The sequence below is a fragment of the Argiope bruennichi genome, chromosome 10 (assembly GCF_947563725.1).
Source record: "Argiope bruennichi chromosome 10, qqArgBrue1.1, whole genome shotgun sequence".
Taxonomy (NCBI): Eukaryota; Metazoa; Arthropoda; class Arachnida; order Araneae; family Araneidae; genus Argiope; species Argiope bruennichi.
In genome coordinates this window covers 114,791,013-114,806,215 of record NC_079160.1, presented here as the reverse complement: position 1 = coordinate 114,806,215, position 15,203 = coordinate 114,791,013, and the positions used below count along the sequence as shown (strand labels likewise).

The following is a 15,203-nucleotide window of genomic DNA, read 5'->3' as shown; positions in this document are numbered from 1 at the left end:
TTCTAATGATCTTTTAATTGCGCCATTTTCAAATATAGATCTTCCTATTTTTGTAATTTTGACAGCAGCATTCCTATCTCTCAACTTGAAATTCTTAGCTCTATTCATTTAAGATGATACCATTTCTCGTTATTGAATAATCGTTGAATTTGTCTTCAAAAGGTTTAAAAAGTATTGGTTTATTGCATTTAATTTGAAAATTATATAACTTCATTTATAAGATTTATATACTTTATGAATCCAAATGTAAATAATTAACTTTAATCTCTATTGTATCTCAAATTTCTGTTGGTGATTATCATCCAAGATATATTATTTTTCAGCATTTAATTACCAGAATTAAATTTTTCTACATTTGAAAATGTATAAATAAAAATTATAATAAATAAAATATGGTATTCATTAAATATTACATAGCATGATGTCAGTTAAATCCTAAGTGCTATTATTATTTAATAATGTCAATAATTTACATATTATTTTGACAACTAAGAATTTTTTTTAACTAATTTTATCTTTTATGATACATATATAGTTGTAAAATTTTGCTTTTCAGTTGTCGCAGTGCAATAACAGAAATACAGAATCATTTCTTTTCTAATTCAAATATATTCTCTTGCTTCTTCATATAAACATAATCTTATTTATACATTAAGACTTTCATTTGATTTGTACCTTATAATTTTTTTTTATTTGTACCTTATAAATTTTAAAATTTGCCTAATGCGATATCTTCTTATAACATTAATGCTTTTATTTCAAATTTAATCTAATGGGACTAATTTGTGGATGTCAATCAATAATTAATATTAGATGTTCATTTGAAATAATTTTTTTATATTTCATATATGTTTATTGCTGACTGGTTTTGATATTATAGAATGCTGATTTTGAAATAAGTCTGCAAATATCAAACTTTTGTTTTGATTTTCTGTTTTATTTCTTTAGTTTAATATTTTCACTTTTTATATTTCTCAACAGAAGCCTGATATTGCAGAGGCTGAAAATTATATTACATTATATTAGTTAAAAGTATTTAATGATTGGATATTTTAAATTTTAAAAAAATCTTATTTTTGAATTGCATACAGATTTTGAAATGCTTAAGAAACAAAAGTAAGAAAGAAATTTCTGTGAGTAGTCGATTTCTATGTTTTCTGTCTTATTGTATATTTTTAATATATGGAAATATTATATTAAAACTTTAACCTGGTTATTATCTTAACAATTAAAAAATGATTAAAAGAATTTTTTTTTTTAATTTCCAATAATGTTTTAACATAAAAATAGGTAACAAAAGTTTTAAATTACTCTTTCAGCTCTTAATAGAATAATGGATTGTGTTAAGTCATATTTTTACCCATTGATTATGAAATATCTGCATCAATAACTTTTTTAATTGTATATTAATATCACTTTATTATAACGTTAATTTTTTTGTAATGTTAGTATAGATATACTTTACAGCCATTAAGGTTTCATTGATCTTTTAATGCTGATTGGCATTTACTGAAATTGTTCATTCCTTACTTGTATAACATTATGACTGCATACAAGATAACTTTATTGCTGTAGAAGGAGTTTAAAAATAGGTAACTCTTCAGGTTACTTCCACTGGTCAGATGTAAGTGAAATCTTATCTTCTAATCATTTAAAGGAAGAAAACATTTAGTTGTTTTTCTGCTAAAATCTATTTATGAAGAAGAGATCTTAGATTAGCTTACCTCTTTTCTAGAAGTTAAATGCTAGAGTGGGGGGGGAGGTTATTAATTTGAATATTAAGATGTATTACTAAAAACTTCATAACAAATAATGCCTGAAATTATTTTATAATTAATTAATCAATCAATAACAAAAGTTTAAATAAAATATTAATTCAAAACAATGTTATCTTTTGATTATTACACTGAAAATATCATTAAATTTGCAACATGTTGAATTGATTGACTTTTAATTCTAATTGTGAAATTTCAGATTATGGTGAATTTCTTGTTTCAATTAAGAGGATAATTCTATGATTATTTGACAGTAACAAATCCTGGGCAAGATTGACGTGACAACTGATTAACAAAAACATAGCACCTGCAATTAAATAAAAATCAAATGAAAGTTGCATAAATTACTGTAAGATTTCAGAAGTAATCATTGCTGAATTTTTAATCTACAGTTAAATTAAATCCAAGTTTTTTTTTAAATTGTCTTTTTTTATACTGTTATAGCTTTCTTTTTGGCCATCCTTGTATCTTTATTATAATCATTTATAAATATAAATTGAGACTGATTTAGTTATTAAACTCATTTAATTTCTGTCCATTTATTTATTTATAATTCTATTATATCTTTGCATTTTTATATATTTGAAATTAATTTATATTCGATTTTTAATAATGACTTTTATTTTTATAACATAATCATTAAATGTAATAAATGTTATTTATTGGGCAGATAATGCTTGTGTTATTCCTGAATTGATATTAAGACAAAGAACTGCGTTTTTAATGTTAAAGATTGAAAATTATATAACATTCTTTTTCTCTGTATTCAGAATTCTTATTTATAATGGTAACAATTTTCATAGCTAGTATTTGATTCTTTTAAATGGTCAGATGCATTATTTTAAATAATTGGTTATTTAATTACTGCTTTTTTTTTCTTCTTTTTTTTTTCAGAATTAAAGTATTGCTATGGAATCTTATCTGATTTTCTGCAGAATTTAAGATAAAAATGAGTAGCAATCCTATTATTACGAGTATCTTGAAACTGCAACCCAAACAGAACATAGTTTCAACAAATTCTACGCCTTTTACTCCAGAAAGACAAAATGTTCCCAAAACTGTTAGCTTACTTTTGACACCAGAATCAGCTTTAGCTCCCAATAATGAACAAAATAATTCAAGTATTAACTTGAAATCAGGAAATGTTTTAAAATTAAAGCATAATGATATTAGTGATATGTGTTTTAAAGGTGATAATTTGCAACAACTAAGTACCAATGCTTTGCCACAATTTACTCCAACTCCTCCACCTAATCCAGCCAAAGCTAATTTTGAAGCCTTTTGTTGTTCAGATTGTGGTGATACCTTTGCTCTGAAATGTAGTTTGACTTTTCATCTTGAACGAAGATCTGTTTTGATTAAATTTCCTTGTGAAGCATGTAAAGGAGTTCGCATTTTCTACAATCGTTGTACTTTACTGTCTCACATAAGGTCTCATGCTGATAAAAATGAACCTGCTGCTATTGAGAAAGCGGTAGTAAATCCTTTACCTCGTGTTTTTATGGATGGTCTCCAAAATGAATTTGTGAACACTCTTGATGATGATTTAAATAGCATGGATGATATTAATGAAACACCACCTTCAGAATTATTGGAGTTTTCTTTAAAAGAAGATGATGATGCATTTTTGCTGAAAGAGAAGGCAGTTATATTTCCTAACACAGAAAAGGTGAAATGTTCAGACTGTAATGAAGAATTTGAAACTGCTGAAGCTAGGAAAGAACATCTGACAAATGGAGATAAAATTCCTGTCATGGTTTCTCAATGTAATAAGTGTGGAATGGTATGCCCATCAAAATGTAGTTTGAAAGCTCACCAAAGATTGCATCTGCAGGTTAGTCCTTACATATGCCCTGAATGTGGAGAAAGCCCAAATGCATATTGGGCAAATTTTCAGCATCATGTTAAATACAAGTGTTTTCATCAATCTCGGGGCATTGGTTATAAATGCCCAGTTTGTAAAAGAGTATCACCGAGCAATGAATCATTACTTAAACACATGGAATTGCATACAGAAAAATACTTGAAATGTGAATCCTGTCCAAGGGCTTATATTTCTAAGATGAATTTCGATGAACATGTAAAAGATTATCATGGTGGAAAACCAATAAAATTTAATACAATCTATAAGTGTTCATTGTGTGATATAGTATTTATGGGTAGTGAATCAATGTTGACTCACAGATCAACTCATCTTAAAGAACAGATTTGTGAATATGTTTTTAATTGTATGCAATGTGGAAAACCTTTAGAAAATAAACAGTTACTAGCAGAACACATAAAGAATTCTCATCCAAAAATTTATAAGCTTATGACTCGAGATGAAGCACCTGAGGAAAAACAATCTGCTCCTTCTACATACAAAGGGAAAATTGAATGCATCTTATGCAATTGTAAATTTAATAACTTTCAAGGTTATAGTGTTCATATTTCAAGAACTCATGTAAACATGAATCAGCCTTGTAGTTACTGTTTCATGATTATTGGAAACAGAAGAGAGATGGTAACTCATGGAAAAAAACACTTGAAGAAAGGAAATATTATTTGTCTGCTATGTAACAATATGAAATGTAGTGATGAAAAACGCTTAGATGCACATTTATCTAAACACCATGTTGATAAGTTGCAGTATTGCACTGTCTGTCCTATCTGTAATGAAATGTTGGCAACATTTCATGGTACTCTAAACCATCTTCGTGTTGAGCATTTTCTGGTTACCAAAGAATCTGTGAATGAGACAGCTGAGAGCATAATTACAAGATCTGAAAATGTTACTTGTCACTTCTGCAGAATTTCATTTGGTAATTTTTATTTTTCTACATTTATTCTGTGTCATTTTTTGATTGCACATAAGTTCAATGGGGGAAAAGTTCATTTTATAATTTGTGTGGTTTTAACTGATTTTTTTACATGTATTTATCTATAGTGTTATTTCTGATAATTATAGAAAAAAATAATAGATGTTGGATAAGAACTGTCTGAAGTAATTTATAGTATTTTGGAAAATTTCTTCTAATGTAGTCAGCTTTCTTAAAAGATTTTAAGAACTAAAACTGAAATCTTTGCATCTAACATTCTAATTTAAATCTTCATCTTTTTTTTTTTTTTTTTTTTTTTTACATTTTAGCAATGTATTAAATTTTAAAAATTAATTAATTAATGTCATTTGTAAATGTTAAATTTTAATCTATTTTATAAATGTGTACTATTATCCAAATCTATGGCATCTTAAAAATTCCATATAATGGAATTTAGAATCTCATCTTAATAGCATATCTTTAAATTTATTTCATGTATCTGAAATGGCACTAATGATGTGGATCAAATATTATGTTTAGATAAGGTTTTGATTTTTAAGTTTATGGATATACGTAGGTGTCTTTTCTGAAAAAAAAAAATGCACTTTTACACACACACACACACGCAAAAAGAAAAAATTATAACTAAATATTGACATGGTTATACATGACCTGCATAAGCGTACCAGAGATAAGAGTAGCAGTTGGTCTTTCGACTTCCAAGCATTTTTCATGTTTTATTCCATATTTGTAATTCAATTAGATTTCGATAATAATTGTAAGCAAGCCATAAGATAAAGATTTTTTTTTTTTTTTTTTTTTTAATTTTACAAAAGGAAAAAAAATGTTGGAAGTTCAGTCTCCCAATTACTATTGTCTCTCAATTATTCATGTTGCAACCATTGAAAGTGTATATGAAGAATGATCATTCCTGATGAAGAATCTTTATATTTGTGCTTTACATCCTGGTGCTTTTTTTTTTTTTTTTTCCCCATTGGAATTGTTGGAGAATGTTATTTTCAAAATTGAATATCTGTAAAGAGAACACTAACTAAATCGTTAAGTCTCCAGAAACTCTATTAATGATGAATCACAAATGAACATTGCAGGTCTCCTTGTATATAGATAGAATTCAGTTTTTATTTAACATAAGATTTGAGGAGCAATGTATTTCACCCAGTGATTGCTGTGAGTTATATAGAGAAATCCAAAGCAGAAATTTTAAATTGCTTCATTAATAATTTTTCATGTTGATCATTCCTGGCTGTTGCAGATTTAGCTTGGCTTCAGCCAAGTCTCCTGGGTACGTTACTTGTATAACAGAATTATTGTTATATTCATAACATCCCTCTGGTGTTAACTTAAATCCACTTGAGTTTATGATTACTCATCTTCCTGACTTCCACCTGCATATCCTATATGAAATGCTTCACATAGTTGAAACCTGTTTCTAACATTTTTTTTTTTGTGAATATTACCGAGCTTATTATATTCTATGCTTTTATAAACTACTTACCTAGCAAAATATTCGCTTCCCCTAACTTTGTATCCCAAATTGTTCTCGCCAAGAATCTTTTTCAAAAACATTCACACATATTTTGATATTTTAACATTTTATGACTTGAATGTCTTTTTTTTAAATCAAATATCGAAATTTAATTTCGTACAAAATATCATTTGATATCTAATTTAGAACTTGTTTGTTAGAAATAATTAAGATTTTTTTCCTCTTTAAAGGTATATTCACCCCTTTTCAAATGAATTTATATTGGAATTCAATGAAAAATTGCACTTTATTTTGTTTCATATGATTCATAATATTATTATTATTCATTTTTGCTTTAGATAATGACTTTGAACTTCAAGCCCATTTGAAATCTACACATCATGCTGACCACAATAAACAGCCAGCTAATGTATTCACAACAGATGAAAAGGAACAAGAATCTCCTGCAAAGAAACAGCGGATAGAAGGGAACATTTGTGCAAAATGTGATTTTCAATCATCTGAGAGGGAAGCTTTCAAAAAACATTTGCTTACTCATAAAACAAACAAAAGTACATTTCAGTGTCAAGAATGTGGTCTTTGTTTTGTTGTTGAACCAGCACTGATAAAGCATTTACGAATCATACATAAAATAAGTGATACACAAAAATATATTGAGGAAGAAGGGACGAATTTCATGCCTCCTGATTCCAAAACAGCAACTGAAGTACGTTCTTGCGATTCCCTCATATGTAATGTTTGTTTCACAAGTTTTCCATCAGAGACACAATTAAAAACTCATATGCGTAGCCATGGAATGGCTTTTATTCAAGCCACTAAAACAAATGCAACATCTTAAAATTCTGTTCTTTTATAAATATCCATGAATTCAATTTATTCTTATTATGTAATAATAGATAATTTTCCCTTTTGTTATTTATAATAATTTTAGCCAAAATCAATTGTTAAAAATTTTTAATTGGAAACATTCATTTAGAAAGAAGAGTTTGTTTTTTTTTTTAAAATTGGAGCCATTCAAAGCAATTTTTTTCAATGATGGAAGATGGCATATATATATTTATATATATATGTGTGTGTTTTCAGAATAAAAATATTTATTCATCTTTGATGATTTAATGTGATTAATATTAAACTAAGCAATTATAGTCGATAAATTTTTACTTACTATATCAAAGGGTGTTTTATTATCAAATGGTCAATAAACAACCCTAGGTGTAAACTAAGCAATTATAGTCGATAAATTTTTACTTACTATATCAAAGGGTGTTTTATTATCAAATGGTCGATAAACAACCCTAGGTGTGAACTATAATGTATATTTAAGAATTTCTCTATTTTTCAACAGGATTTATTTTTGAATATTAGTAATCAATATTATCTCTGAAATAAAATTCTTTATTTAAAATAAATATTGTTTAATTTTGTGAAATTTTTTTGTCATAAAGATGTATAGAAGCAGATACTAAAATTAACAGTAATGTAGCTATATGGAAACTCTCCACATAGTATCTTGTTCAATCTGAACTGTTGCATCTTCAACTTATGTATCATCATCGGTTTTCTCCAAGAAGTTTCTTTAATGATTCATCTTTTAGCTTCCAAAATGTGATGCTAATTCAAATGCTTAGCTGATATTTTAGATAAGATAAAATCATTAATTATGTTTTACTTAATTTAATGTAAGCATTTTTATATATATATATATATTTGTTGATTTATGAAAGTAGTGTCATTTCCTCTTGTTTCACTTCTGATGTTTTATTTTGTTTCAGATGAATAAAAATATTACTTTAAATTAGTTTTCTAATGAATTTTCTTAAACTTGAGGACTACAGACCGCTGCTAAATAATTTAGAAATTAAATAGCATATCTCATGGAATACATAACTCTTGAAAGTTTTAATCTCTTAACTGCAAAGATTTTTCTGTTACCTAACTAGATAGCACTTTTTATTTTTTTATTCATTTGAGAGTACACAAAAGACTTGAATTGTTAATAGATTGCCATTTTTATATCAAGTTATTATGTCTAGACTTAAGTTTAAATTATAACTTTAAAAATATGACAATTCAATTCACAAAATACTTTGGGTAATTACACTACTTGGTAAGGAATTATTGTTTCATTTAACTGGTAATAATCAGTTTTCTTTTTTAAATTGAAAGATGTTATTAGTATTTTTTGATACAATCATGTGTTGCCCTATTTAATTTTGGCTTCTTGATTCAATTTTATGCAGTTTTCATGTTGAACAATGATCAATTTCAGCTTTGCTTTAATTTACCAAGTGAATGGCCCTCTAGTTGTCCTAATATTTTAATGTTCATTTTTTAGTTGTATTAACATTTATGTCTCCACCTGTATTATCAAAGGCTCTTGTGCTAATAAATCTCTGCAATCAAATAGGAATTTCAGTAGGGGAAATTGTATTGCCATTATTATAAATTGATTCTGAATTGTACATATTGGTTTTACTGTGAACTGAAATATTTTGTAGGAGGGCAAGGATAAATTGTTAATTTTTTTAATTCACAAAAAGTTTGCAGTAAGTGATTCAGGTGTCTGGAATAACTGTAAAAATTAATAAGTTGCAACTGGATGCAGACAGAAATGTGTTTAAAAATAAAATATTTTTAAACGCTTTAATTTAACATGATTTGTTTCATGTTTGTAATAATTGAATTTCATAACCAATTTTTTACGTACTTTCTGATGTACTAGAGGTTTGAAATGTTGGAACTTGTGTATTTGCAATAACAAAATATTATTTTAATATTTTCTGAACATAATTAGCAGCTAATCATTAATTGAATTTTGATTCTATTCCCGTGGTGTTCCTAATAATAAGCTTGAAAACAATAGATCTCGGAATTAACCTTTGACTAAGAATTTTTAATGAATGAATTTAAAATATGCATACGAACATATATGTACCCTTAGTAGTCAAAAGGTTAAAAAGGAAGAAATAATTATATTAAAAAATGTTGCTGCTTAGTATATTAACAAAAATTTTTGAAGAATTTTCAATTTATTTTCGAATTATCTGCAAACGAAATTTATTGGTAGCATAATTTACAATTTAACTACTAGCGGGTCTGCAATTTATTGAATACTAGCCGCCTTTGGCTACCAGCCGGTTCGCCAGTCTTAATGCTTCGTCAAAATTTAAATAATTAAATATTTTATGTAATTTCTTCTTTAATAGCTTCTTCATCAAAATATTTTAAAACTTCAAATTTTGATAGTCATATAATTCACTCATAATATTATAAAGGTCTTCAGTCATAACGTAATATGTATCTCTCGAATTTTCTGTTAGCACTCGTAGAATTTCTGCTTTAAATTAAAGTGGAAAGAATTAATCTGCAATTAATATAATAATATTTTTTACTGAAACAAAGCATTTTTTTTAATAATATGATTACTGATAACAGAGTCACTTGTGTTTAAACTTTATGGGCACTAAAGAATATCTTTCTTAATTTATGTAATATCTCAAGAATTTGTCAACAAAATTTTCTCAGATTCATCATGAGCAGATCGATTAATTATCAAAGTTTAATTTTAAATGCATCAAACAATCAGAAAATAAACATAATCGTTTAAAATAATCGGTCGAAAACAGGTTAAAACTACTTAAAAACCGATGTGCTTAAAACTATAAGCATATACAAAAAATATATGTGACTAACGAAAATACAATTTAATTTCAAAAGCACACAACTAACCTAAAAATAATTTAAATCAAGTCAACATCCGTTGAAAATTTTTGTCAACAATCAGAACACAATGCGCATGCGTGAATTTTCAACGCCAGTTACGTTAACGCAAATGCGTGAATTTTTCTACGGCAGTTGCGGTAACGCTATGCAGATTAGAAATTTTTATTTCCTTTATTCTGTGTTATTTTAATTCAAAAGTATTTCAGAATGAATCTGAATGATCGATTAATTAACAATGTTTAATTTTAAATGCATCAAACATTAAGAAAATAAACAGAATCGTTTGAAATAATCGGCCGAAAATCTTAAGCCTAGCCTGATTAGCGTGGGAAAAAAACTGAAGCCTTACTCATTTGGCGGTGGGAAAAATGAAAAGATTTGTTGGCGGAAAAATTAGTTTTTAATTAAAATTCTAATTAAAAATTCAAAAAAGGGACCCCAGGTGCACATTTCTGACCTCCAAGGTATACATGTACCAAATTTGGTAGCTGTAGATCAAATGGTCTGGCCTGTAGAGCGCCAACACACACACACACACACATTGAGCTTTATATAAGTATAGATATAAAATTCAATCAATAATATAAAAATAAACAAATAATATATAAATAAAGAAATGTATAACATTAACAAAACGATTGTCAAATGTTAAGTGCTTTGTCCTCTTCATTTGGCTTTATAATCAAGTTGAATTGCCATGAAAAGTATCATTATGTGAGGAAAAAATACGTAATAAGAATTTTATGAGTTTGAACCAGTAGTTCCCAATCGATGCAGCGCTCGAGGGTCCGGAAACTGGCATAAAAAAGCCTTATCTACCTTCTCTGAGATTTGATTGTTTTAATAGGCAAAAACTCTATAAAAGTGTCTCAAAAAGCATTTTTTAGCATCCTAATTTTCACAAACTTCCCGTAAGTGAATCCCAGTTTTCCCTCTGCCTGAAGGTATTCAACACCCCGAAAGACGGGAGTGAAAGTTGTCAGCACAAGATTCAATTTTTAGCTTAGTGGTTTGAAAGTTTCTTCTAGTTGAGAACTACTAATTTAAACTGTTAGATTGGTCATTTAAAATAGAAAACTATGTTTGCTCCCGATAAAGGTTGTAAAAATTGTTGAATTGGTTTTTCGCTTTTAAGTATTAGATTGTTAATATGGTCGAAAAAGTTTAAATAAGAAGGATAGGGTCTGTATAATGAGCCACTGAACATCAAGGTAAGTTAAATAGGGCAAGAGTAATTTTTTTAAAAAATTATTTTGTAATTTTTTTTTAGTTTAAACGGAATTTTTATTTATTATATATTACACACACACACAAAAAAAAAAAAAAAAATGCCAGGCAAAAATTTTAGATCGAGTTCTGTATTATTCTTTGAAAATTCAGCTTTATCGAAGAAAAATATTAGTTATCGGGAAATGACTATAAGTATTTTTCTGTTTCTCTAAATTTGCGAATAGAAGGGGAAAAAATGTTGTTCTAGAGTTATTCTTATGATTTGGGGTAATATTATACTAGTATATATATATATATATATATATATATATATATATATATATATGTGTGTGTGTGTGTGTGTGTGTGTGTGTAGTGTAGTGTACGGCGCGTCCCCCTGGCGGCGTTAGCGGTACGGAGCGTCCCCCTTGCGGCGTTAAGCGGCGGTCCAACGACCTGCGACCTCACGGATTTGGTCATAAATCTGACATCCAACCCACTAGGGGACCACACTCCCCCATCGCCCGCGGTACGCCTGTAGTTTCCCGCAAAATGTCGGTAGATGGATAAACATCAAAGAGCCGGAAAATTTGTTTGGGCTATGGGGGGGGGAAGGGAGTCAAAGAAACTGAGGGTTTCGAAAGGGGAACGCGTGCTGTCTGAAGATTTCTGTGGTCGTGGGTCCGCTGCCACAGGCGGGGGTGGAACCACGAAGGAAGGGTGACAGTTTTATGACCACATCTGTGAAGATCATCCGGCCGTTGGACCGCGGCTTTAGCGGCACGGAGTGTCATCCTAACGGCGCTCGCGTCGTCTCTCAACAGCCAATAAGAAGCTATCTGATTCCCTCTCTAAGAACTGTGTTCGGTACTGTACCAGCGTCCCTCGATGTAAAGCGGCCCAGCCGTTCGTCCAGTTCATTAAATTTGTTTATGTTAAATTAGTGTGTGATTCTCTTAATATGAGCCATCTCTACGCATTAATCTCAACCGGGCTTTCCCCTAGGGCCCGTGAGAGATATTTAATTTGATATATAATCCGATTAGTAGAGGCATGTTTTTCGAGCCAGAGTTAACATACCTCTACATGTGGGGGCTCGGTCCGGAGTGCAATGACCTCGGAAATAGAAAAATAATCTTCGATCCTGTAAGAAGCTGAGAATTTCACCATTAGTTTTCGTCGAATTATCTTCGGATCGGCAGTGGCCGACAAAATATTTCAAGAAAATCTTCGGTTCGGCAGTGGTCGACAAATTTTTCAAGCAAATCTTCGCTTCGGCAGTGGCCGACAAATTGTGAAGTTCCTGCATATTATCTCAACGGATATAATTGAAGAAGAACAGGTAGGATAATTTTCTATATCATTTTGATTAAAGAATCTTGCAAGCATTTATTTTAAGATTTGTATATTTGTGAATGACTTTTTCAAGAAAAAGAAACTGCTTGAATGTGTTTATTTTAGAAATTTCTGTTTTGAAGAAATATTAGCATTATTATTATTATCGTTATTATATTAGCATTTGTTATTAGGAAAAATAAAGGCATATTCAAAATGTTTAAAAATACAAAAAAGAAAGATTTAATTATTGTCGCTGAAGCAATAGGTGAGGTAGTTCCGGAAAAAACAAATATTGTGAAGCTTAAACAAATTATAGAAAATAGCCAAGCGGCTAAAGATGATTTGGAATTTGTTAAAGACATTATCATTTCAACTGTAGAGGAACGCGAAAAAATAGAAGCAGAGGAACGCGGAAAAATAGAGGCCGAACGAGCGCGTGAAGAGGCAGAAAGAGCGCGTGAAGAGGCAGAAAAAGCGCGTGAAAAGGAAAGACAGTTTGAATTAGAAAAATTAAAACTAACTTTAGCTCATGAAGAAAGTATGAGAAACGTTCAAGCGACCGGAATAAGTAGTCCTAACGGACCTCCTCAAGAAAATCATGCGGAGTCCATCGAACAAATAATTAAAAGCATCCGCACATTAACAATGCCAATACCAACTAAATCAGAAAATTTCAATTTGTTTTTCAATATTTTGGAACGTGCTTTCGAAACAAAACAGGTTAAAACTGAATACAAAGCCGAAGTCCTTCTAAATTTGTTAGGCGAGAAATGCCGACATGTTTTGTTATACGCGAACGAAAGCGAAATAAAAGATTATGACGAAATCAAAAGAATAGTATTAAGAGAATTCCAACCATCTGCTAAAGAATGTTGGGATAACTTTCAAGCCGCCAAAAGATTTAAAGGGGAAAATCACGTGCAATTCGTCTCAAGATTAAAAGCGAATTTAGAATATTATTTGGAACTAAGAAAAGTGAAAGATTTCGCGACCCTTTGTGAACTAATTGTAACCGATAAATTAACCAGCACTCTTGACAAGGACACATCCGAGCACATTTTAATCAAACAAGGCTCCGACTGGTTAAAACCGCTGATGTTAGTAAAAGAAATAGACATTTACTTTCGCGCAAGAAATAAAAGTTTGTTTTGGGAAGAGAGTAGATATACACATGACTACAGCTCAAGGCCGCGCGTCAATAATTCCCACCAAAATAATGATCATGTACACGGTGGAAATATTGATAGGAAAACTTGTTTTAAATGTAATTCTACATCGCATTTAATAAAATTCTGTCCCCAAAATGTTGATGCTAGACAACATAACAATCAGGGAAGATCCCATGACTCAAATCCTGTAAACTCCATGTTAAAATCAAATGAAATTCCACAAGAATTAATAATCACTGAGTTGGAATACGCAGATATTATTGTAAACGACGTTCCTATTAAAGCTTGGTTGATAGCGGAAGCGTATTAATGATTATTAATCCTAATTATGTAAAGAAATTAAATTATGTAGGCCGTAGCACAAAAATTAAATTAGCGAACAGTTCAATTGTCAGTTTTCCGTTAGTGGCGATAGATATTAGTCATGTTAATAAAAAGTCAGAAGTGAAAAGAGTTTTAGCAGCTGCTGATACTAATATTTCTTTTGAATGCATTTTACCATCTAATAGTTATTTAGATCTTAAAAATACTTTTCCCAATAAAAATGATAATAATTCCACTTCTCTCCTAAATGAAAATAAAGGTATTACTACTGGTTCGAAAATAAATGCTGACTCTGAATTTTATTTACAGAGTGATGATATATCTTTGAATAAAGATAAATCTGTTGATGTTGATTTAATTACTGATACTTGTTTTGAACAGAGTTTTTCTGATGTGAATTCTGAATGGTTAGTGAAGGAAGTATGCACAAATGTTTTAAATGTTTATTCTGAAAATGATTTTGATATAGGGTATTTATCTGATAAAAAATTGAAACATCATGTAATTAATTTAATTTCAAATTACTCTCCAAGTAAAATCCGAACTACAGATTTGCAAATGTCTATTATTTTAACTGATGACATCCCTGTGACTTCACCGGTTCGTAGACTTGCTCCCATAGAAAAACAACAAGTTACAAAACAAATCGAGGAATGGCTTGCCCAGGGTATCATCGAAAAAAGCTATTCTGATTATGCGTCTCCAATTGTCTTAGTGAAACGTAAAAATCGCGAACCCAGACTGTGTATTGATTTCCGTTCTTTGAACAAAAAAACAATCAAAGATAAATTTCCTCTACCAAATATAGAAGATATTTTTGATAAGTTACACTCAGGCAAAATTTTCTCCACATTGGATCTCAAAAATGCTTACTTTCATATTGATTTGACTCCTGGCAGCAGAAAGTACACGGCTTTTATTAGCCATGAAGGATTATTCCAGTTTAAAAAATGTTGTTTCGGACTTACGAATGCACCTGCTATGTTTCAACGTTACATTCAAGTAATTTTTCAAGAATTAATACATGACGGAACTTTAATTGTTTACTTGGATGATATTATTATCCCCTCTCAAACCATTTCTGAAGGTATTCAAAAATTGGAACGCGTTTTACACTTAGCCTCTGAATTTGGCCTACAGTTAAATCTAAAAAAGTGTCAGCTTCTGAAAGAAAAAATTAACTTTCTTGGTCAAGTAATCGAAAATGGACAAATTAGGCCATCAACTGAAAAAACTTCAGCCGTACTAAATTTTCCACAACCACGTAATGAAAAACAAATCCAAAGTTTCTTGGGTTTAACGGGATATTTTCGGAAGTACATTAAAGATTATGCTTTAATAGCTAGACCTCTAAGCGATT

General features: G+C 29.6%; 1 protein-coding gene across 2 annotated transcripts; it reads left to right on the top strand.

Annotated features, from left to right (window-relative positions):
* The first annotated feature begins 93 nt into the window (after window positions 1–93).
* LOC129989119 (zinc finger protein 532-like) lies at window positions 94–7,822 on the top strand. Of its 2 annotated transcripts, none has more exons than XM_056097442.1 (3): window positions 94–171; window positions 2,670–4,576; window positions 6,419–7,821. In XM_056097442.1, the coding sequence occupies exons 2-3, from the start codon at window positions 2,725–2,727 to the stop codon at window positions 6,916–6,918; spliced, it is 2,352 nt and encodes a 783-aa protein (XP_055953417.1). In that variant the 5' UTR covers window positions 94–171; window positions 2,670–2,724; the 3' UTR covers window positions 6,919–7,821. The 2 variants fall into 2 exon arrangements, with proteins under 2 accessions (XP_055953417.1, XP_055953418.1); XM_056097443.1 differs by having other exon boundaries at window positions 99–162; window positions 6,419–7,822.
* Window positions 7,823–15,203: the final 7,381 nt, after the last annotated feature.

Coding starts and splice junctions, on each gene's coding strand:
- LOC129989119 (XM_056097443.1), top strand. CDS start 2,725: ATGAGTAGCAATCCTATTATTACGAGTATCTTGAAACTGCAACCCAAA. Junction 4,577..6,418: donor CTTCTGCAGAATTTCATTTG/GTAATTTTTATT, acceptor TTTTTGCTTTAG/ATAATGACTTTGAACTTCAA.